We start from the raw sequence: 25712 nt of genomic DNA on the forward strand, positions 1-25712 counted from the left end.
TTTTAAAATTTTATTAATTTTATTTTATTTCTCCGACTCTTCTATTATTTTATATATGTTCAGTTCAGAGGTACTTGCGTTCCGCCAACGTATCATAAAGATGAAATGTCGAGAACATTAATGTCATTCACATGATTTGTGCGATTTGATTTTATATCGTTGATGATTGTTGTTTTGGATGTAATTTCTTCTGTCTTGTAATTAAAACGAGAATATTTTGCAGTAAAACTTAAGTCATAAACTTGTACATAAAATGTGTCTTTATAATGATGTCTTAATTTTCATTCGTACTTGATCTCACCTGTTCGAAGCGTACACACATACACAAAATCAAATTCAAATTGTCTAAATATTTCTGTGTTACATATCTAAGATATATGGACAATTGTCATATTATAAAAAATGAATTACTTCCACATCATTATCCATAAATCATGGTATTGACATATGGATAAAAAAGTGTTGTAAGTAATAATTTACTGATCGCTAATCTTATTTGGCTAACATTAGATAGTTTCTTTGAATTTATTCCGGATATTCCAACATGATGAAGTGCCAAACTATTAAATCATCATTATATTTCAATAGAATTATTAGACATCATATTCTATTTAAGGATTATTTTATTGCCATTTGCAATATCCAATAGGTCTTATCTTATTTTATTGCTGTAGATTTTCATACTTCATAGTTATTTTGACAATAAAACCTTATTAATATTGATATAAATTTAATAAAAATAATTTTTTTTTATAAGAAGATTTATAAATATTTTAGTTATGATAATTCAACTTTGGATTACAAGATTTTTCTTATTTAAATCTGGATATAAAATTATTATTAGTACTCGGTTGATAATTATGATATTTTTCATGTATTTTGTATTATTTTATTAATTTATTTTATTTTAAAAATAATAATTACATTAAATTTCGTAAACTCAATTTAATTTACCTTCATCGAATTAAACATAATACTTTTTAACAAAGGATGATAACTATCTTAGTTATATAAAATTCAATTTGCATTTATGACTAACCGCAGATCAAATGGAAAATAGGAGTGAATATTTAAATATATGTATATACAAACTCAAATTGCATTACATTTATTGAAAATAGTTCTAATATTATTAAAATTTAATTTACTTCATATATATTTATTATTCAATAACTCTACTATAATATTTTGCAACTTTTCTTGGCAAATACCATCATCTTGTTCTTATACAAAACTCTATTATAATTCAGAATATCAGGTACTTATATCTATTTTGTGGAAAATATGATAATTGTCCTTTAACAGTTTTAAACCTTATAGATATGATTTTTATAGAATTTTATAAATTATGAATACTCATACAATTATTTAGAACTGTTGAATTTTCTACATATAGACCTAACTCGCTATATCTAGCTATAAAAGAGCAAAAGGATTGCTTATTAAAAAATGTAGAAAATGGACATTAAGCTTAGTATATTGTTTATTTAAAATTAGCATAATAAAAAATTATCCTATTGTATTTCATATAATTATAAAAAAACATAACGATTTAAGTTTCAAGACTTTAAATCTTTTTCACTAACCAGGTTCGTTAGGCGTGGCGGCGCGGTTTTCTTTTTACATGCAATATAAAAATGCTTATATTAAATTATCGACAGTAATATATGAGGTTTGATAACAATTTAAAATTTATGTAACTGGTTTTAATGAGCGAAAATATATATGTGGTGTTGGGTCTTTTTACGATTTTATTACGAAACATGTTCAGTTAGTAACTGCGGTTTATTAAAATGTTATCGGAATCGTTAATAAATTCGTACTTGATGATGGGAAATAAATGAAATAAAATTTATGTGCATTTACCTGAAGGGGTAGTAGAAATTATAAAATCGAAAAATGTTTGATACTGATGATGTTCAATTCATGATTTATACTGTTCGTCTCTGTGTTTGCTCAATATGATTTTAATGAACAGTTTTGCATAAACATGCAATATTCAATTTTTTTATACATGTTATTGAATAACAAAATTATTTATTGCCGTTATAACAATTTAATAGATGACAATTAATCCGCCCACAATCTTCGGCGGCCACCACGCAATGATTTATGACGATTTCAATAAATTTGCATGAAGGCGGATCAAACCAATGACTTGTCATAATAAAGGCAATGAGTAAATAAATGTTACTGGGAAAATAAATTTATTTTAACGCTGTTTGTAAATGATGAATTATTGATCCACAGGAACATATATAATATTTTTTGTATATATTTCTCAAGAGCAATCAGAACCTCAACGTGTTCTATAAGCTTCCTCTGTTGATCATTCTTTAATATAGTATTTTGATTGAAGGCAACTCAGTGGTTAGCCATTCTATTTGTATGTGGATAGTACATTAGATAAATCTCCAAAGGCATTTGCACTTGAGATCATATTCGAGATCTATACCCCTGTAATTTGAAATCATGCTGCCTGATGCCCACCTCGGCGTAGGCGAGGATCGAACCCGGGACTAGTTGGTGCTAACCATGGCTTAGAACATAACAAACTATGTTCGCAAAATAAATTTAGTTAAGCTAAATCATGCCTTTTACAAGACTTCAGCTATATTTCAATTATCGAATAAATTTCAATTATAATTTTATTACACTAACAATGAATAAAAATGAAAAGGAAAGAAATGAAGATTGTTAAACATTGGAATGGAAAACAATAAAGCTGACCACAAAAATAGAAAATATCATGGTTCTATCTAATCACGTGGGGTTTTTAGGGGGAGGGGGGTTTGACAAAAAATTACGATATAATACGTGGAGGAAAGAGGGTTATTGTAAGATATCACGTGTATTTATTTTTTACCTGAATTTTTCAAAAAAAAATCCAAACATTTAAAAAAAATCAAATATTACAATTTTTTCTCGAAACTAAAAATACACGTAATGTTTGGCGGGGGATGGGGTGTCAGTTTCAAATATCATCACGTATCACAAAGGGGGAGGGGGGTATAAAAATCCTTGAAAAATCGATCTCATGATTAATGGAATCGCCCCTTAAACACTACATCTAATAGAAACGATTACTGATTTTATAACATGCTAATATTTAAAATAATTTATATTAGTATAAAATTGTATTCATTTTATTAGCGTTTATAAACTTTAAGACTTTGATCTCTTTTATATCACTTTTCAATCATATTTCATAACATCTTACAATAGTCTTCTAATTAACTTCCCGTAGGGTAAGTTATAGTAATCGCAAAAAAATCGAAAATGAAAATTTTTATATATCTTTACGTTTCAGAGGTTTCTGAACATTTTGGCATACCTTAGAAAAAATGGATGTATGTGTGTGGGGTGTGTGTGTGTGTGTATGTGTGTGTGTGTGTGTGTGTATGTATGTATGTTTTTTTTTTTTTTTTTTTTTTTTTTTTTTTTTTTTTGTATAGCGAAGGAAATGCTTTTATGCATCCCAGACCGGTCTTCTGTCTGGGTATGTCGGACTCGATACCGCCCTGGTATAATACCGACTAAAACCTCCGCTTTGCCCCTGCCTCTGGTCCCCACGGAAACCGCCGCTAGGCATTACTTCGTGGGGGGAGGATCTAGAATGTTACAATTCTTAACTTGTTATAAACAATGTTATAAATCATAAACATTTTACTTATCTTTTAAATGGGCGAAGTCCCATTCGCCCTTTCTCTCTCTATAGAACGCAGGTCCATTAAAACGTCTCTCGCAAATCTGTCTATGGCGTTCCAAGCAGCTTCACTTGTCAGCATCACTTCAACAACATTACCTGGGGTAATTGTGCGTCTCAATGTCTCCTCCACATCATCCCGTAGAGCACCAAATCGCGGGCACACGAAGAACACGTGCTCAGCATCTTCGATTTCGCCCAAACAATATGGGCAATCCGGCGAGCTATCGTGCTTGAATCGGTGTAGGTAGGCTCGAAAACAGCCATGCCCCGATAGCATTTGCGTAGTATAATAGTTTACTTCGCCGTGCTTGCGACTTAGCCAGACTTTGATGTTAGGAATGAGACGATGCGTCCATCTGCCCTTTACAGCGACATCCCACAGTCGCTGCCATCGGTCAATGCTGTTCTGCCGTTCTTCTAATCTTAACTTTTCAGTACACAGTTGTTGATGTCTTCTATGGTAAATTGTCCGTCTTTCCTCTGCTAAGACTAAGAGAGGCACAGTTCCTGAAATGACGCACACTGCTTCCGCCGATATTGTGCGAAATGCGCAAGCAATTCTTATAGCACTGAGACGGTATAAGGGCCCTGCCATTCTCCTCGATTTTTGAGATTTAAGAGCATCACCCCATATGGAGATACCATATGTCAGCACTGAAGTAATAACTGACGATAGTAATATCCTTCTGGTTTGTTTAGGACCTCCAATATTAGGCATCAGTCGAGCAAGTTTCGTCCTAACTATTGACGCCTTAGCACTAACGTGTTCCACCTGTTGATTGAAATTCAAACGAGCATCAAGCATTACGCCAAGGTAACAGATGTGAGGTTTTGACGTGATCTCAAGATTTCCTATCTTTAGCTTGATGGTCTCAATTCTTTTCCTACTAGTGATAAGAACAGCTTCACTTTTTTGTTGTGCTAATTGGAGATTCATTGTTCCCATCCACCGATTAATTTTTCTGAATGTAATATCGAATAGGCTTACGATGTCATCAATTTGTTTGGAGACAACCACTATGGCAACATCGTCTGCATATGCTACTAGTTTCACACATTCTGGAAACTCTAGTCTCAAAAGGCCATCATACATAATATTCCACAGCAAAGGGCCTAGAACAGAGCCCTGCGGCACACCTCCTGTTATATTATATTCTTCTGTACCATCGCGTGAATGGTACATTAGAATTCTGTCTGTAAAGTAGCTTGCGACTATATTGCATAGGTATGCTGGCACGTTCTTGTCACGGAGTGCATTCATAATGCAATCCCAGTTTGCAGAATTAAAAGCATTTTTTATATCCAATGTAGCTACAAGGCAGTACTTTTTGGAACCCCCTTCCATCTGGTTCCAGCAATTGCCTCCTTGGCGGTATTAACTACCAAGTTTATAGCATCGATAGTTGATCGCCCTTTGCGAAAACCATACTGATTGTCTGCTAGGATTGGATCAACTACTGCATCTATTCTTTGGTGAATTATTCTTTCAAAAATTTTACCCGCTGTATCCAGCATGCATATTGGACGATAGGATGATGGTTCATCTGGTGGTTTTTTTCCTTTGGGAATAAGCACTAGTCTTTGCTGTTTCCATTTTCGTGGAAAAACCCCTTCTTTCAGGCATGTATTATATGCATTAAGAAACATTGTCGGAGATGTCATAATTGATGTTTTCAAGGCAATATTAGGAATTCCATCTAATCCCGGTGCCTTGCTATTACCAACGCGATGACAAGCTTCCATCAGTTCTTGCAGTGTTATAAGTGGAATATTATTCTGTTCTACATGTGTTACCTGGTAGTTCAAATTAGGTTGTCGTGGAAACAAAGTAGTTACTATTTTATTCAATAGTCGTGGGCAAGTTGGTGAAGGTATTGGCTGGCTTTTGAGGCGAGACATTACAGTCTTATAAGGTCTTCCCCATGGATTTTCCTCGACTGTATGTATGTATGTGTGTGTATGTATGTGCGGATACAAATTTTCGTCGACGATTTCGGGAACACGGGTCAACCGATTTGAATAATTCAAAAAACATTCGATTCGTATTGATAAGGAGACGTGCTGATTAGTTTTTGGCGAAGGCAGGTCTAGCCGTTCCAAAGATACGGGGCAAAAAGTGCCGAAAACGGTAACTCAGTTTTTGAGAGAACGGAGCGTCCGATTTGAATAATTCAAAAAACATTTCACTTGTATTGACAAGGTTAAGAATCGATAAAATTTTCATGAAGGTAGCTCTAGCGGTTTCGGAGATATGGAGGAAAAAGTAAAAAAATAAGCCATTTGGCGGTCAAAAATGATCATTAGACATATGCTCATCAAATGATCAGATATTTTATAGAGATTTTAACAATAAGTATACATTTTGTTAACATTCCTATGGGTTCCGTACCAATGCTTATGCGTTAGACAGCGACGCGGCGCTTACGCGCTTTATATTTTGCCCCTATGCAGTTAAAGCAGTACGATTGCTTTGAAAAGAAAGTTCAGATCTTCCACAATATGTCAAAATAAAAAAAAAAATTTTTTCAAAAAAAAAACAAAAAAAAAATTAAAAAAAAATTTTTTTTAAAAAAAATTTTTTTTCAAAAAAAAAGTAATGTTTTGTCCAATTTATAGTTTCTTAAAAATCGTATTTTTTCGAAGTAATTTTTTTTAAAAAATGTCAATCGTTTTTAAAAAAATAATAATTTTTGGTACGGGAAGTTCCAGCAATTTGCCTTAAGGCACGATGCCTTAATTGCCTTAAGACAGAATTCCACTTACAGCTAGTTTAATTAGTAAAGCAACTAAAAATGCTACCAAAACTTGTGAGTGAATTTCTGTGAGGCTTATCTGTTTTCGAATTATTAAACTTATTGCTTTTATAACCTAAATTTGTATAATTTAATATAAGTTTGTTTCTATTTTTTAAAACATTTGTTCGATTCGATTTGTATTCCGTTGTTGGTAAAAAAAATTGGTTTGTAGGATGAAACACATTTGGTTCGAGAAACTGTACAATTTTAAATAAATTTATATTTTATCTGTTGAATAATTTAATAATTACAAAACTTAAATATGAATGATACTGTACTTGATACAAGTGAAAGATCAAATTTTCAATCAAATTCATCCACAATCTTTAAATTAAAATCTTTTTATTACATCTTTTTGCAATATAATTATAAGTAATTAATTTAAACGAAAAGTTTCAATTTAGTTTTTGGCAGGTAGTTCTGCTGATTAAATGCGTGATAATTTCATATAAGTATGCTTGCGATATGTTCGAGAGATAATCGGTGGTTTTTCATTTTATTAACTCGTTTTATAAGTTCTGAGGTTAAGATTCTGCTTCAGAATAGCAAAAACAGGCGAATGATAAAATATTGTATTTCCAAGTAAATCCAGTATATTGTATTTAATGCTCTATGCATACATAAATAAATGCATAAATATACAAAAGCAAGCAAAGATCTTTTTCAAATAATTGATCTCCATTAAAACCAAATTAAGTGCTGTAACCAATTCATTTAGAGAAAAAAATAAATTTGAAATAAATATTTGATATTATTAATTATTAAATCTTATTGATTTTAAATTATTTTTTATTCAGTGCCGGTGACCCAGGTTCAAGGAGTATTCGGGCGAAAGGTTGCTCTTCCTTGTGATGTGACACCACCAGTTGAAGGCGATGTTGTCCTCATGGTGTTATGGTTTCTGGAACCAAGTCAGCAGCCTCTTTATAGGTATGATTGATTAATTTTATTCAATCGAAATGGCATGTAAATATTTTTCGATAATTTTTATTAATATTTAGGTATCCTGATCATTTTTTAATTATTTCATGATTATATCAGTTTCATTCTGGGTACTAAATTTAGAATCAACTATGTCTTTTACATACAAATTCACATTGGTTTCAGTTGGTATTATTATTAAACTCAACATACCTTTAATGAGTACCAAAATTAATATTTAAAACTAGTTGGGCGCATGGCAAAAGCAGTTGTTGTCGATTTTAATTTAGCATTACATTTATGTATTTTGAAACTAAATTCTATAAAGGTTAAGAGTTAAGTATGTTAAAAAAAATTATCGATTATAATCAAGTGTATCAAATATATAATTCAATTTCAATTCTAATCTATTCGTATTGTATTGATTCTATTTTACCTACTTATATTTGTACCTAATTATATTTCCAAATAGTTTCTACAGACAACTATCAATTAAATTAGTATAATTATATTTATTTACCCAAGCGATATTAATTTCAAATCAATAATACTTTACAATGATATCTCTACAAAAAATTATTAATACATCCGCAATTAGGATATCGAATACTAGTATTAGTCATACACGATTAGTCACACAATCAAGTGATTATTTTTTCTATTTCCACTTAATAATTATTCATCATAAATACTGTAAGGATTGTAAAAAATACTTTGGATACAGGTGTCTCTTCTTATGATGTAATGTAATAAATGTTACTAGGATTTAAATACTATGGGAATATTAAGTAATTGTAAAGCATTAATCAAAACTAACGTTGACAATTAATGAGCATATTAATGCATGTAGAAACGTGCTAATTATTATCAAGCTAAGAATATATTTATCATGTTAAGAATATATTCAATATATTTTGCAAACTTTACAACTGGTATTTTAAGATTGGAATATATCTATGTATTTTTTCATTTGAATATGAAATGATATTAAATATGCATGCAATAATGAAAGATGCGTTTTTTTTAATTCAAGGCGTGTGAGAAACAAGTTTTGATCTAATTTGCAAAAACTTTTACATATTTTATATTATATTTATAAGTAGAATAATTATGTATCATTATTATAATTGCAACTGCGTAAGAAAATATTTGTATTATATTATTTCGAGTTATTTATTATAATGTATCATTACCCTATATTTATAAGAAAAGCATTCTAAATGTTATATGCTACAATATGTTAGTACTAATAATAAGATGTAGCAATAGCAATTTAAAAAAATCTTAAAATCAAATAATTATATAGAAAATATTAAATCAAATTATTGAACACATTTTTAAATCTTCCTTTACAAGAAATAGTTATAATGGTATAAATACATTCATTAAAAATAATATATGTTCGCAATTATCGTATTAACCTCTCGACCTTTTAAAAAAAAACTTGCCTTAGGAGATTTAAAAGCAATTCTCGATCACTTTAACACATTTAAATTATTCCAACCAGAAAGATTGATGATATATTAATAAGTTTCTAACAGATCGTGTTACATGTAATAAGATTAAGAATTTTTGCTCTTTATTCATCGGATGTCAGTTTTTAACGACTTGCGTAAACTAATGAACAATCATAATTATAAATTTTGGATAAGATGTTTCACGGCCGAATATTCATAATTACTAGAGACGATATAATTCATAGGCTTACGCAATTTAATGTACTTCAACGACTTGTTTTAATTATACTGTGAAATGTTAAATAAGCGAATAAAAAGTATGTTTTTGATAAATGATGATGAAGCAGACATTAAGATAAAACTTGGCTTTTTGCATGATTTTTATATTCATGTTAGGTTGATTTTTATAATATATTAGGTTGTCAAATATCTCCCTTCCGCTTTTTTGCTCTTGGTTTATAATACAAAAGGGCGGAAGGGAGATATTTGACAACCTTATATTTTTAATTGTAAATACTAGTTGTACTATAAAATATCATATTTTTGAATTTATTGAAATAAGTTTGATGAATGTGATCTTATTTTTAACTTCCCGTAGGGCAAGTAGTCGCAAAAAAATCTAAAATGAAAATTTTTATATACGAGGTGTGTTCAAAAAGTACCCAGAATTACTAATAATTAAATTTCGCGGGTCTGGAGTGTCTGATTGTCAAAATTGTGTTGGTATACATGCCCCTAAAGTATGATGAAATTTTCAGCTATATTCACTGTTTACTTTGTCTGTGGTAGTCGCTAAGGTTCGACGTGTTTTTCTGAGCTCGGCGATTTTTACAATGGAAGAATTGAAAAGTCAAAGAATTTGTATTAAATTTTGCGTAAAAAATGAAATAAAGTGTTGCAAAGTGCAAAAATTCACCAGATATGGCTCCGTGTGACTTTTTCCTATTCCCAAAGTTGAAGAGACCCATGAAAGGACGGCGGTTTTCCTCGATTGAAGAAAATCGCTGAGAGTGCTCAAGGACATATCAAAAAGTGAATATCAAGGGTGCTTCGAAAATTGAAAAAAACGCTGGCATAAGTGTATTATATCTGGGGGGGACTACTTTGAAGGGGACCACATTAATGTAGACGAATAAATAAATATTTTTTTGAAAAAACGAAAATTCCGGGTACTTTTTGAACAGACCTCGTATCTTTACGTTTTAAAACCTTCTGAACATTTTGGCATAAATAAATTAAAGCAAGATAAATTAAAATCAAATCAAATTCAACATTACTACATTTGTCTTCTCTATTCCTTTATCCCAGCCTGGATGCTCGTCGTGTACGCCTGGACGCAGGCCGACGTTGGGCTTCTCCTGACCTGATGGAAGGCAGAGCGTTCTTTCGCACCGCGTCCAAGCCGGCTGCACTGCTCCTGGACGGGGCAAGAGTCCGGGACGAGGCGATGTACCGGTGTCGGGTAGATTTTCGCGATTCGCCCACCAGGCATTCTCTCGTCAATCTCACAGTTGTCGGTGAGTGCAATTTAATGAAAGTTATGTAAGATTGCTGTAAATAGATTGAAGATATATGTATAATTGTGTTGGAAATGTTAGCTACTTTGTAGAAACAGAAATTAATTGGATACAGTTATGTTTTGAATGAATGTAGGCAGCGTAATGATTGAGCGGAAGATATCCCAATAATACAAAAATATGTTAATATTTTTTTTCAAAAATCCATACATTTCAGTAATTCCAGTATGTGACTTGAAAAAATATTTTTAAATTCTCAAGTTTTTTTGTGCAATAATAATATTTAAGTTTCAAAACATTTTACTTATTCATTTTTAGTCCAATCGTTTGGTGCAAAAAGGGCTGTTGCCGGTACAGTACTCCGGGAATTCTGAAAATCGGTAATCTTATAGGTTTCGAGGTGCTCTTTACAAAAATCAACTTTGCCACCTCAAATTTGACCCGCAAGTTGCCGCCATATTGGAAAAATGGCGTCAAAAAACAGCTTTTTTAAAATATCGCCTTTCTGGCTCATTCCACGATAAAAGTATCTATGTACGAATTAAACTAGATAAAATTTCCTACAATTCTTTAGAAACCCGTTTTTTTTTGTAAAATTGATAGTTTGAGAGTACGGCCGCCTCAAAGTCTTTGCTGTTCTCGACGTAGTATCACAAATCTCTCCATATATGACAGCACTTGACCACATTCTCTCTAATATATAAATATTCTCAATGTTAAATTAAGCGAATAAGATCTAGAAATAAAATAATTCAAATGTTTTTCTGTTTTTTGATGATTTTTTAATTCTTCAAAAGCAAAGTAGCTATATACAAAATTAAACTAGAGAAAAATTTCTATAATTTATTCAATATCTTTTATTTTGTTAAACCAACATACTGAATATAAAAAAAATCTTTTAGGGTTGTTAAACTAAAAAGTTACACTGTGAAAATTTTCTCTTTGATTTGAGGATTTCATCGGATTTATTTATTGAGCAAGTCTGTCTATTGCCAAGAAACAGAAAAATATTGCGTTTATTTTTAAACATAATACTCGTACTTTATGTTGGATTTTTTTATTCAATCTTTCATTATTTATCGTAAGGGTCGATTTGCACTCATCCTTACTATCTCGTCGTGTATCTGATTGGTGTTTTAAAAATCTAAATTAATTTTTTAACGTTTTTTAAAGTTGTTGTCCAAAGATTAGTATAAAAAAATCAACTATAATAGAAGTATAAAAAAATCTTGAATGCTAGTAAAAAAAAATAAATATATTTGGATTTACCTTAGCACAGTGTATATGCAGTAGACTTTAGTTAATGATTTCATTGAAAAGTGATAATCATTATAAATATTATAGTCTTATGATAATGAAACAAATTATTCATTTGGAATTCTTGCAATGCAAATGTATAGGTTCCATGATAGCCATATAGACCTTGTAGTTCATTTTCAAAATTTCTACTTTTTGTGACTATTTTTTCAGCATTAGTTTTTTATATGTCTAAATATATACTTCACAAAAACAACTATTAATTAGATTTATTCTCCACACTCAATTCATTGAAATCGTGCGTTAAACAAAAAAATACCACCTACAATCAAGTCGATGCGTGACATTGCATAGATAATAAAATATTTTTTCATTTATTTTGTTTAAGTACTATTTTTTACTAATCTTTATTTTTTTCAAATACTGCATTTCATCGGCGGATATTGAAGATAATGCGTTACTTCACGCTTAAGCACACCTCATTTGTAATGTTCATGATGTTTTTATATTCAATTCGATCTATAATCAATTCCTTCTGCCGAACGCAATTACTTGTAAAACAATTCGGTGAGGCGGATAAACGACCAGTCATCCTGCGTTACAGAATTGAAATTCCTTTAATAGAAATATCCACAGTCACAATTTCCATTGTCTTTATTCTACGATGGAAATTGGTTGATTGAGATGTATTAAATTCATTGCTGTATATAAGTGACATATAATTCTTTAAATTTTTAAATGGAATAAATGTTGACGTTGCGATGTGTTAATGGAGACTTACCGTAACCGGTTTGATAGAAAATGCTCTGAAATAGAAATAATTAACATGTTTATCTATGTTACGACATGTAATGGATGTCTTCTAATTTATTGATACGTGTGTGTTTCTTAATTTTTCCATCCAAATTTTATAATTATTCTATATATAGTAGATCTATATGTATAGTACCTTAGTGATGATCAATATTGAAACGATTCATCTCAAACATAGGCAAAGAATATAGCAATGCGCATAAATTTTTAATGGATATTTTTAATTATATTCAATGTATTAGGTTGTCAAATATCTCCCTTCCGCTTTTTTGCTCTTGGTATATAATACAAAAAGGCGGATGGGAGATATTTGACAACCTATTATTGTACTATTTGTATGAAATTCATTGCTATTTTCTATATACTTTGTTATTTTGGTATATTTTTGCAGTACCCCCAGGAAGACCTCGTATTTATGATGGGCGAAATAATAATCGCAGTAGCGTCGTGGCTCCTTATGTTGAAGGCAGTGACGTAGTTCTTATTTGCGAAGTTGATGGCGGTAAGTTATTTCAAATTACATAATAATTTATTTATTATATAGAATACTGGAGTTTTAAACTACACCATTAAATACTAGTGATAATTTTGTATATCTATAAAAAATAATGTCCCACATGAAGAATAATTTCTCACATTTTTTAAAATGATGCTTTTAGTATTGCCTCATAAGATTGCTATAGACAATCATAAATTTATTTTATCGCTCAAATATCAAAATTTACCTAATGGTCGCATATGATTAATGAATAAAATAAATGTTTATTTTGATAAGTTTTTACTCAACAAATTATGCTTATGATAACAAATATTTTTATGAACAAAACAACTGTTACATTATAGATTCCCACAGTCAATTATCATATAACAAATCTTTTAGATACAAACCATCATTAGGTCATATCTATTTGTTCTTTCGCTCCCACGTTGACTGACCATTATAATTTACATGGCTTTCTGGAACTTTGCCATATATGACTTGTTTTTATCAATGGACATTTATCTTGATCAAAAATTACAAAATTAATTTGAAACCACTTATGAATGTCTTCAATAAGCACCAAGGGGATAACTATTAATTATATCAATATCCTTGTAAGTTCTTAATTATTAATTACTTTTTCTAAACCGAATTCTGCTCAGCCAGGTCGTCCGACGCCCCGCTTGTCTTGGTTTATGGAATCCACACTTCTGGACGAATCCTGGTTACCCAGGCCGGCGGCCGTTGGTGGAGGATCAATCAACCGTCTGCTGCTGCCTGGTGTGGGCAGACAGCAGCAACACGCCAGGCTGGTGTGCCAAGCGGCCAATACGGATCTTGTGCAGGCTGCTACGACGGCAATCGTATTGGATATACAGTGTAAATATAATAAAATTATTTTTATTAAAATTATATCAATTATTGAAAGTAGGTTACTAAAAGAAATGTCTTGTAAAATGTTAAATTACTATTAAATCGAATTGAAGCGATTTATTTCATTTGATTGTCATAGTCGAATACTATCATGAAATGAATTGCATAGAGATTTGTTATTTTTTGAAAATACTTTTGCGATATACATATACAAAATGGCAAATTAATTTTGTAGATAAATAACGCCGTAATCAATAGCATCAGGTTTATTACAGTTTATTAACTTCCCGTAGGGCAAGTTATAGTAATCGCAAAAAAATCGAAAATGAAAATTTTATATATCTTTACGTTTCAAAGGTTTCTGAACATTTTGGCATACCTTAGAAAAAATGTATGTATGTGTGTGTGTGTGTGTGTGTGTATGTATGTATGTGTGTGTATGTATGTGCGGATACAATTTTCGTCGACGATTTCGGAAACACGGATCAACCGATTTGAATAATTCAAAAAACATTCGATTTGTATTGATAAGGAGACGTGCTGATTAGTTTTTGGCGAAGGCAGGTCTAGCCGTTCCGAAGATACGGGGCAAAAAGTGGCCAAAAACGGTAACTCAGTTTTTAAGAGAACGGAGCGTCCGATTTAAATAATTCAAAAAACATTTCACTTGTATTGACAATGAAGAATCGATAAAATTTTCATATAGGTAGGTCTAGCGGTTTCGGAGATATGGAGGAAAAAAGTAAAAAAATTAGCCATTTGGCGGTCAAAAATGATCATTAAACATATGCACATCAAATGATCAGATATTTTATAGAGATTTTAACAAGAATACATTTTGTTAACATTCCTATGGGTTCCGTACCAATGCTTATGCGTTAGACAGCGACGCGGCGCTTACGCGCTTTATATTTTGTCCCTAGCCGTTAATCAGTACGATGCTTTGAAAAAAGTTCAGATCTTCCCCCAATATGTCAAAATAAAGAAAAAAAATTTTTTTTTCAAAAAAAAAAAATGAAAAAAAAATATTTTTTTTAAAAAAAATTTTTTTTTTCAAAAAGTAATTTTTTGTCCATATATATAGTTTCTCAAAAATATTATTTTTTCAAGGTACATTTTTTCAAAAATGTTAATCGTTTTTAAAAAATTAATAATTTTTGGTACGGGAAGTTCCAGCAATTTGCCTTAAGGCACGATGCCTTAATTGCCTTAACACAGAATTCCACTTACAGCTAGTTAATACAATTTCTGGCATTTACGCTTTGTACTTTTTTCCATTTTTATTATATCTGCATAGACAAATATTTCATATTTGATTTTCTGAGTGAATCTAGTGAACATTACGATGTAAAAATATGTAAAATATTTAATTGAATATCATATGTAATGCATTACTTAAAGTGTTGATTATAATTATAATTAACAAACATTTCAAGTATGAAATATTTAAAATAATATTTTTTGTTTTAGTATAATTTTATGAATATGCAATTAGAATACAATAATTCTATCACGATATGGTTTGATTTCAAAAATTATTTAATTAAATTGAAACACTATGAAAAATATTAATAACAGTATTCAACTCAATGAACTTTACTTCTAATCCGAATGATTTTTAACTTCTCGAAGGAGAGGTTTATGTTTTCATCAAAAATCCGATCGCTACTTTTATGTTTTCTCGACGTTTCAAGCCATTCTGAATCGAATGATACCAATTTGGAAAAAGTATGTGTATGTGTGTGTGTGTGAACAGATTTTTTACTTTTATTACGCAATCGAATAGAATTTAAAATTTCATAACAATATATTATCTTCAAAAAATTTAAGAAACTCATTATATTTTCAGTACGTCCGATTTCAGTGCACATTTTAAATAAGAAACAAGATTGTCTGCTGGGCGTAACTGGAACATAGAATGCGAAGCCACTGGTTCGAATCCACCAGCAATTATCTCATGGTGGAAGATCAGGAAAGGAATTAATTGGTGAACAGGTAAAAGAAAAACTAAATTTTTAACATTTATTTTCTCTACTACATGATATTTGCAATCAACTTTTTCTAAATTTGCTTTCAGAATGAATACGACACATTAGGAATTCTGCACTTCGTTCCAACCATGGAAGACGATGGAAATATTTAACATGTCGTGCAAATAATCCTGCTGTACCAGATAGTACACTGGAAGATAATGGCTTCTAATGTGTTATGTAAGTATTTGTAAAATTGATATTTAATATTTCTTCCCCATATTTTCTTTATTGATCGATATTAATTTTACTCACGATCACGATCATCCTCTGTTCTTAAATAAATTTGTGGTAAACAGCAATATTATATATTTTATGGTCTACATTTGATATAAAAAATCTTAAAACAATACATTATTAATTTTGCTTTTTATCTTCGATTTTTTTTGCTTTGGTTGAAACATAACACTTTATTTTATGTGATTTGAATAATCATTTCCAATACTCTATAATGATGCATTTAAGATTAATCAATTAGACCAGTCGTGACTTCAGGTCATATATTTTTACTAGTAGTGATTTATAACACATAACATATTTTTATCTGCATTTTATTATTCGATTCTTCCAATTCCTCTCATTTATTTTAATGTCATCAATATCGGAGATGCTAAAAAATTTAACGTAAGTGATAAATCTAACATCAGCGTATATAAAATAAAATGTTAGTGGAATTCCAGGCCACTAGCAGTAAAAATGTATAAAAGAAAATTTTATGGTATTGGAATTAGTCATTTACAATATGATAATTTGCATAGAACGGTTGTAAAAGAGCTATCAATATATAACATATAGTTTTAAAAACTGTGAATTATTTTTAGAATGAAGTTCTGCTAAAATTTGAAAACAAATCGATATTAGAAGATTTTATTTAATAAATATATTTATAAGATTTTTCGTACTGGATCTTAGTGTATAATGTCGGGTTTTCCACATTGATATTATTGGATAATATACTTCAACACTTTTATGTCTATTATATATAGAATATATTATTAATATTACAAATATAATCTGGAGGATTGTGTGTTCTGAACTTTAGTATGCATTTTTCTATATTACTATGATTGGATAATTATTTACCTGGCTCCTGTGGAAAATAGGATGTTGCATATTAATGCATCATAAAAATTTAAAAATGATTTAAAATTTTGTTTGAACTATTATTAACAGCACAGTTTTTGAGACCATTTTTTCGGTTGCTTCTTTTATTTTGCACTTTTGGATACAATTATCACCTTTATCATGGAATATCTTCTCCTCTGTCAATTTGTCCACTAATTCCATCTGGAATTTGACATCGATCCTCCTGTAGACGACTGCCCATTAAGATTTGAGTCAAGGTTGTCAAAAATATTTTACAATATTAATTATAAATTCGGTGTGAAACAACATGTCGGGTCATCTGCAAAACGAAATACGGACGCGCAACTCTTTTATTGCTAATTTATTCACGGCATTTCACAAATAAATAGAGAAGGAAATTAAAATATGTAAGCGAATAATTGAGGTAAAATTATGTACATGTTGTGAAATGGCTTTATTTGATAATGTAAATTAAAAAGTAGGCTTAAAGCGTGGGCTAGCGCTATTTTTAATTAACAAAGTGCATTTTATAAATAAACTAGCAAACCCGACGAAATCCGTTTCGCCACCAGATGGTTTCGTGAGAAGATGAATAATTTTTTTGTTTGTTTTATTTTGAAAAGGAAAAATTTGATCAGAAGAAGACCCGACTTAAAATTTTTTTTAATTTGAAAATTTGCTATTTGCAAATACTACGATTGATTTTTACATAAAGATACAGACCTATTCTGAATATCATTAACTATCATAATATAATATTGTTAGCATATATATATTTTGTTTCAATTAGCTTATATAGAGAAAAGCTTTAAAAACATCTGATCAAGTTAGGAAGACCCGACTTATTTTTATATATATAGAAGAAAAATCTATTTGCAATTATTTAAAACAATTGTTGATTATTTTTTATACTCGAATTTTTAATTACGGTGCGTGAAGTTCCAGCAATTTGCATTAGGGCACGATGTCATGCACCGCTAATTTTCTTAGCTATAAACCTTGCGGAGCCCGAGACCTTTCCAAAGAATGCAAAATTGTCGAAATCGGTTCGTGCGTTCTGAAGTTATTTTGTCAGGAAGAAAACCCGACTTATTTTATATATATAGAAGATTATTACTAATTAAATTTCTATACGCTCGGCAACGTGCCGATATAATCCATTACAAGAGCCTGTTTTCATGTTCTGGTTAAAAACGCTATTAGGCCAAACTAGTTTTGGGTTAGAACCCAATCTTGACCGGCTCGATTTTAAGCAGTATTTTATTTAATTTTTCTTTGGTCTTACTGATCTTAAATATAAATCCAAGTGAAAATTGCCATTTGTCTGCATACAAAACAAGCGTATGTCATACATATAGCGATTATAAGTATGGTTGACCCCGGGTTGCCCTCTCGAGAAAAATACTAGATTAAAATGTTCTACAACCAAACATAACTCATTTGGTACTAACATATTTTTTGGTTCTTGCTATGACAGATACATTAATAATTCTCCTAATTAAAAATTTGATCAAGATCGATCCAAGTGATAATATTCCAATAGAAACAACTTACTGCTTTTACGAATGCCGATATTAGTATAAAAAACACATTACGTGATATGTTAACTAATTAATAAACATACTCTACGCATTTAATCTTCACGATAAACTTGTAATAAATGTCAGTCTATGTATTAATGACATAATTAACTATTTATTTCATATTTCATTCTAGGTAGATTGTATCAAATGAATTTAACCTATTTAGTAGTAAAACTAGAAGTGATTAATACTAATATTTTTTTTATTATTTTAACGTTATTAAAATATGAATATCAATTTATAATTATCCACTAATTAGATACTAACTTTGCAATTTTGTACAAAATATTTAAAAATCTATAAACGTAATAATGTCCCTATGTATTATATTATATTTGGACGTGAAATTTTACAAAGTCATAAAATTGGAGAATTCTGAACTTTTATTAGAATAAATTTAAAAATTATTTAAAACGCGGTTATGTAGATTTTATTTCGTCCTACATGACTATTATACCCTGCATTTTTTATAATTGATTTCAATTCTTGAATATATTGAGATAAATAAATTTGATTCTGATCTGATAAAATGATAGTATTTTCGCAAAGACTCAATCAAGAATTCGTATTACGAGAGTTGCAATTAATTTATATAAAAACGATTCAATATGTAAATTTGTAGTATACGTGTTTTGACCAAAGAAATCATGTTAATCAGGTCATGTTGTTGTTAATCAGGTTAATTGGAGATTGAATTTGTTAACACCAATGAACGAAAAAGTAGTTAATATTTTTTTGCTAAATTTGCAAAATCTATAAATGATTAAATATTTATCTCTGCATATTATGCACTAATCATGAAAGTTTTACTCACTTATCGTGTATTAAATTTTTAAGATTGTAGATAAAACAATTTGCAGTAAAATTATTTATGATGCTACATAAATTATTTGTCGTTTTTTTAATTTATTTAGATGTGTACTATCAGTAACAACTATGTCATTTAAAAAATGGAAGTAGACTTTTATCATTCTGGATAATCATTTTTCATCCAATATATTACCATATATGAAGCTATTATCTAAATATCTAAGCAAATTTGAACATAATTATACCGTTTATCACAATATCATTTATAAATATAGAATAAATTTGAATAATATATGCAAAATTTTATATGACGTACAAATGTCTTTTGTAATCTATGGATTCATCTAAAATAATTTATTAACAAATTATTCAGATTATACGTACCTTTACGTATTTTATTTTAGATTTGTGATGCTTAACAAGACTAAAAAACTTTTGAGTGACTATTTAATATTTGAACTTTCAACATTTTCAACATTTTAAGCATTTAATTGTACTTATTGTTTGTTTTGTGCTTATGTTAATTAGTTATTTTTTCACATATAGGTATACCACATTTGTAAATATTATGATGCGTTTTGTTTATTGTATGAAACTACTGTTTGTTTATTTTTGAACCATAATTAATAAAGTTCACATCTTTCGGCACTTGTTTGTTAATGAAATACCTCTCAATATATACTGTATAAACAATAAAGCAACCTTAACATTCGTAAATAAAAAAATAACCATCAGTAATGTAAGTTAGGTTTAGTTAAATATTTTAAGCATATAAAATTGATTGAAACATTTATATAATATATTTTATATTTATAATATAATATTTTATAATCTAAGAATAAAAAAACTTGGATTTTATATTACCTTAGATGCTCCGGTGGTTACATTAAAAATTTTGGGAGCGCCTATCTCTGGAGAATATGCAGAAGGACAAGAAGCAGTTCTACAATGTGGTGTCAAAGCTAATCCCAGCGTTTGGAAAATAACTTGGCTTCACAATGTAAGAAAATAAGTTCCATTTAACTTAAAACTCATTGATATACTTATTATCTATTTCATATAGAGTAAAGAAATCCAATCCAATGACAAAAGTATAGTTATGGAAGGTAATGACCTGATATTGAGCAATATTAGTAGTGCATCGTCGGGGCAATACGATGCACTGCTCACAATTCTGAGGGACAAACACAAAGCAAGTCAGTTGCTATAATTGTGCGATGTAAGCATTAAATACATTTTTACTGTTTATAATAATAATTATATTCTAATTAATAATCGTTTAAACTACTTGAAATTTTATTATATTTTGTTTTTGCTTTTAGATTCTCCTATTTGCAAATCCACCTCTGTCCATAAAATAGCAGCGCCTGAAAATATTCCCGTTTCTTTAAAATGTTCCGTCGAAGCCCATCCAAGTCGAATATTACTTTTCGTTGGACTTTTGCAGATATGGGTGAAGTTCCTGGCCGATTTATAATTCTTCTGGTAACACTGAATAACGCCTTATTATATAAACCATATTAAATACAGAAATCTATTGCGTAACATGCATATATCTTGTTTCTTGTTACATAGAAAATTCTGAACATATTACTATTCGACTCTACTATCAGTATTTTAACTGATGTTCTATTAAATAAATTTAGGATCTACTAGTATATTGACATATAAACCCGTCGCAGATTTAGGATACGGACAATTTGCTTGCAAGGCTCATAATGAGGCAGGAGAAACAAGAAACAAAAAGGCCTTGTGTGTATCAAGTTATACCTCCAGGTTAGGAATATTACTAACTAATTATATTCATTCAATTAACAACTAATTCATATGAGATGTGATTATATAAATAAACTTTTTATATGCTAAAGGTATGGGCGCTTTGCCATACAGAATCGGCACCACTTTCACATATTTTCAATGATATTTCGGCCATAAGGTGAGATACAAATTTGAAAATTGTATAATCGGCTTTTTCAAAAGACCTTTAAAATGGCGTATTTATTATTTTAATACCAGGATGTGGGCCAATTCTATGACAATGGCCCATACCCTTTTAGTATTCATCAAATACTTCTGACAGAGAATAATCCACTTAATACATTATTTAGATTAAAAATATGGCATAGTTTGTGAACCAAACCTATTACTATATAGATTATAAAGAAGAGGCATTTATATATATTTGATATGATTATTTATTCTTGAGCAATATTTTTATGATTCATTTCTAAGAGTAACAAAATAATTTAGTAACAATGTAGGAATTTTAATATAATTTAAATTGAATATTTTATTATAATCTAAGGTCCACCTGGTCCGCCCTTAAACTGTACACTTGAAGCCGATGGCGAAATTGTGCAATGCAAAGCTGGTTTCGATGGCGGTTTAGAGCAGCGATTTTTAGCTCAGGTTGTTCTGGCCTTAGATTCATTTACGACTTTAGTAAATTCTTCTGCTAATTTAGAACCTGTATTTCGAATACCAGGACTTATGACTAACTCATTTGCTGCTGACAATGAAGCCATGGAGGTAAAAAAATTATCGTTAATTACACAATTTGAATTTTTAAAATTTAAATTAGGTATTTTCTTGTATTAATGAAATAGTCTAATTTATTGTGTACTATGTAAATTTCAGGTACAAGTAATTGTTTTAGCAGAAAACGATCTTGGAAGAAGTAGCCCTGTGACTCTAAAAAATTTAATATACAGTGAAAGGCCCATTAGAAAAGGTAATAAGTAAATCAATTTTCTTGTCATTTGTGCTATTAGATATTTATTTTACACATTTACTGCCACCATCGAAGTTATTATTAACTTCTTCAAAATACCATTAAAATAAAATATTATTTCTTATAATTTTATTTTAGGTGCATATGTTATATACTCACCTATATTAATATATATTTTAATGATTTTTAAGTTTTATATTCAAGTCCTTTATGTTTTAGGTGGATTTGCGAGCTTTACATCAATTCCTATAGATCCTTTATTATTCGCATTATTAATTACTGGATCTGTAGTCATAATTTTGTGCTGCGGAATTTGCTATTTGCTTCGACGTCGTTGTTGTCGTGTTTCGCCTGATAAACCGACTGCTAATGGAAAACGACAAAAATCAAGAATACAGGTAATAACCAATATTCAAAACTTGAAGACTCCGGATACAATTAATAAGTACCTATATCTTGCATGCAAAGATTATGAAGCTAATTAATATTAATTTGCTAATTAAATATTTCATCAATATTTAGGATAATTCTGATTCATCCGTCTATGATGAAGGCATAGATGACCCTGATCCTGATCTTATACCAAATAAAGAAGGTTAGTCTCAATTTTTTTTTATTATAAATGTAAACTTATTTTGTATTTATTGATTTTTTCTGTTAGATTATAACAATTCAGTATTATTATCTAACTCATCGAGTCATATTTCGATTGTAAAAAAGCTCCATTAGATATAGTTGTGGAAATTTATCTAATTATGGAAATTCGATGCATGACAGACAATCAGGTAAACCAATAAAAACTTCTGTATATATCTATTACAAAGAATTATAAATTATTCATAATTAATTTTTCATAAATTTACCTCGCGTCGATAAGCTGCTGAAATTAATACTAACACCAACAAACATCATAAATTAAAACTTTAATAGGATATCTTAAATCATACCAAATAATAAAATTATGAAGCAATCAAATCGATTCTAATTTTTAGACTGGGAGCCTAGGGCGAGTCATTAAAGAAGCGATTCCATATTTTCCAGAAAATCAACGTGTTAGTACGTTACCTAGAAGGCAAATCGTTACATCCTCCCCTGCCATAAGGGAAAGTTGTATATAATTTATTAAATAATTGTAGTTTTAAATCTTGATCTTAGTATTTTTATATTGTTTATCGTAATCTTATAGAATAACTACTCTTTAACCATATTTATCAGAATGATAATTTATAAACGGCATTTATATTTTATTCATTTGTTTTTATATGACAGTACACAGATAATAATAGTATGAAAAAGAACGAAAGAAAGTATAAAAGGAACAATTATAATTTATCAATAATTGTATTCTGATCACCTAGGTAAGTACAATATCAACACTTTTATAATACTTTTATTAACAATAATATTAATAAATTTTAATTTATCTGTATTAGATAATTATCTGTGCTTTTCCCACATCTGCCAATATTCACTTGACTGCATTTGTGAGAGGCGAGAAATTGTTCTATCAAATGCAAAGACCTCTTCATCACCTGTAAATATACTGGCACCAGCATTTTCCTGCAAAAATCTCAAGTTAGTTTATCAAAAAAATATGGTAAAAATATAAGAATGTTACAGATTCTTTGGAAATTCCAAGATCATCCATTAAATGACGATGTTCATCGGATGTTTCCTCAGGTGATGCTTTTTTACTAAATAACTCATTATGTGGCACGTCTGCTGATATCACTACCTATTAAATATTTTATAAAATTCATTTAAGACTGAAATAAATTATTTATGTTAAGATCTACATATAACTTACTCGAACTCTGTTATCATATAGTGTGTCGATAAGATTTATAAAGCTCCGAGCTTGAGATTTTTATTCTAATTGAGTTGGGTACATCACGTATTATGATGGTGTGAAATGTTTTGGGATAATCTTAAGTAGTCACTTGCACCCAGGGCTGTTGCATAAAAATTCCTTAGGCTATAGGTATTTCAAATCAATTTATTATATTTGTCACATACTCTGTCACATAGTTCTTGAAAGTTACTATCCAACACGTGACCACATGTTCTATTGAAAGTTACATTTCTACCTTGATGATTGATTATCCTTGGTCTTATTATTCATTTTCCATTGAACAAAGCAATTTAAAAATTTTGTCAATAGGATCAGATTCTTCCATGTTCCTTTTCTAAAATGATAAATTCATTGTAAATTATCATTGAAAAAACTATATAAATTGATACTACCGCTTACATAAATAACATTCAGATTTACCCCCTAAACCTTTTGTTCTGTAATCCACTCCAGAATCCAATGATATAACATTACAGTAATTTTTCAAAATGGGTATAAATGGCAAGAAATTTCCTCTTTGTAAGCCATTTTATATAAATCATCTGGTGGCCGATTACTGGTTGCAACCATCACAATGCCATTTTGGAAAAGTTTTGTGAACAAAGTCTTCAGAATCATAGCATCTGCTATATCTGTAACCTGTAAATGTTATAATATCATAAAATCAACATTATAAATAACTAATAGTAGTAGACTTACTTGAAATTCATCAAAACAAATCAGCCACGACTGATCACTAATTGTTTTAGCAACTGGAGCTATTGCATCAAAAGGTTGTGGTTTTCTGCTACTTGAATCTCTTGATATTTGTGATTTCAATTCGTGTATATGTTTATGCACATCTAACATAAATGAATGAAAGTGTACCCTACGTTTTCTTCTCTGTCTGTAAACAAATTCATCTTTTAGAAAAATAGATACCTATAGAAAATATTGTGATATTCATGATTGGTTATAGGACTGCAAAAATATAAATGGTCATTATTAAAGGTTGGGATGCTTATCAATTTTTATAAATTATTTGATAAATTAATACATAATTTGTGAAATTAAGGGTTATCGAGAAGAAAGAATGTATGTGTTTCACTGTTATGAACAAACTTACCTTACACATTCAAAAATATGTCCATCAGCATGTTTTCCCACCGCCTACGCACCGTGAATATATAAACCCTTTGGAGATTGCAATGTTTTCTTTTGAAATATCTTGAAAATACATTGGCCTTTGGTTCGATACGTTCGATTTCGTGGTGCAAGCTTGTAAAGCTTGAGCCACTTTAAATTGATATTCATCATGAGCTAATTCATTACTATCGACTTCCCTTGTAGAACATCTAGAGGGGTTCTATTTGTGACATTATTTGAAAAATCATTTTTGAATCGATCGCTGTGCTGAGATACCTAGTAGTTGTTTACTAGTAATTTGTGCGGGTGTTGTAAACCTGATTATGAATCTTTAACAATATGTTGTGCTATCGTAGACATTATAAATATTAGTTATATAACTATATAAATGAATTATTTGGTGTGCATACGCCTGTTAATGGATAATATGTTATAAATCATTTTAATGAATAAATTATTGGTTATCACATGTTTGATTTATATTAACTAATTACGTAAATTATTCACGTAACGTCAACTGCCAAACATCTGTCAGACTGTAAGAAAGTCTCAGACTTTTTGACAGTTGCATGTGACGTCTCCGCGCATGTGTAGACAAGTTTTATTTTGACGTTTTGTGGTTTTTGGAGGTTAGGTTTTAGAAATAAAACTAAAAACTTTTAATCGCACAGC

At 29.8% G+C, this 25712-nt stretch overlaps 3 protein-coding genes across 3 annotated transcripts in view; 2 read left to right on the forward strand and 1 right to left on the reverse strand.

The window, feature by feature from the left end:
• LOC113370137 (nectin-2-like) overlaps positions 1–15966 on the forward strand; it is a 17511-nt gene extending 1545 nt beyond the window's left edge. Inside the window, exons 2-7 of the mRNA XM_026610804.1 lie at positions 7302–7434; positions 10191–10399; positions 12861–12971; positions 13617–13829; positions 15673–15725; positions 15901–15966. Of these exons, the coding sequence (XP_026466589.1) occupies positions 7302–7434; positions 10191–10399; positions 12861–12971; positions 13617–13829; positions 15673–15725; positions 15901–15966 (785 nt within the window). The remainder of the gene's footprint in view (positions 1–7301; positions 7435–10190; positions 10400–12860; positions 12972–13616; positions 13830–15672; positions 15726–15900) is intronic.
• A 48-nt stretch (positions 15967–16014) lies between these two features.
• LOC113370139 lies at positions 16015–22663 on the forward strand. The gene is made up of 8 exons (XM_026610805.1): positions 16015–16033; positions 20202–20332; positions 20396–20528; positions 20979–21095; positions 21638–21861; positions 21970–22063; positions 22283–22461; positions 22586–22663. Exons 1-8 carry the CDS (start codon positions 16015–16017, stop codon positions 22661–22663), a joined length of 975 nt encoding a protein of 324 aa, XP_026466590.1.
• Positions 22664–23422: 759 nt separating this feature from the next.
• Positions 23423–24779, reverse strand: LOC113370645 (putative ATPase N2B). Its single transcript, XM_026611335.1, is given in 10 exon segments — positions 23423–23623; positions 23682–23798; positions 23871–23943; positions 23945–23979; positions 23981–24015; positions 24076–24180; positions 24183–24244; positions 24308–24446; positions 24449–24554; positions 24615–24779. Coding segments are annotated over 10 exon segments (945 nt in total). The 5' UTR covers positions 24765–24779; the 3' UTR covers positions 23423–23500.
• Between the last annotated feature and the right edge of the window lie 933 nt (positions 24780–25712).

The sequence above is a fragment of the Ctenocephalides felis genome, unplaced genomic scaffold (genome assembly GCF_003426905.1).
Source record: "Ctenocephalides felis isolate EL2017-DRISC unplaced genomic scaffold, ASM342690v1 CF-g0.4_SCAFFOLD_01492, whole genome shotgun sequence".
Lineage (NCBI taxonomy): Eukaryota > Metazoa > Arthropoda > Insecta > Siphonaptera > Pulicidae > Ctenocephalides > Ctenocephalides felis.

Bases quoted from the DNA above. Each gene is read 5' to 3' on its own strand.
- LOC113370139 (XM_026610805.1), top strand. The intron at 22,064-22,282 runs GTAATAAGTAAA...TTTATGTTTTAG, and splicing joins TGAAAGGCCCATTAGAAAAG to GTGGATTTGCGAGCTTTACA. The intron at 22,462-22,585 runs GTAATAACCAAT...ATCAATATTTAG, and splicing joins GACAAAAATCAAGAATACAG to GATAATTCTGATTCATCCGT.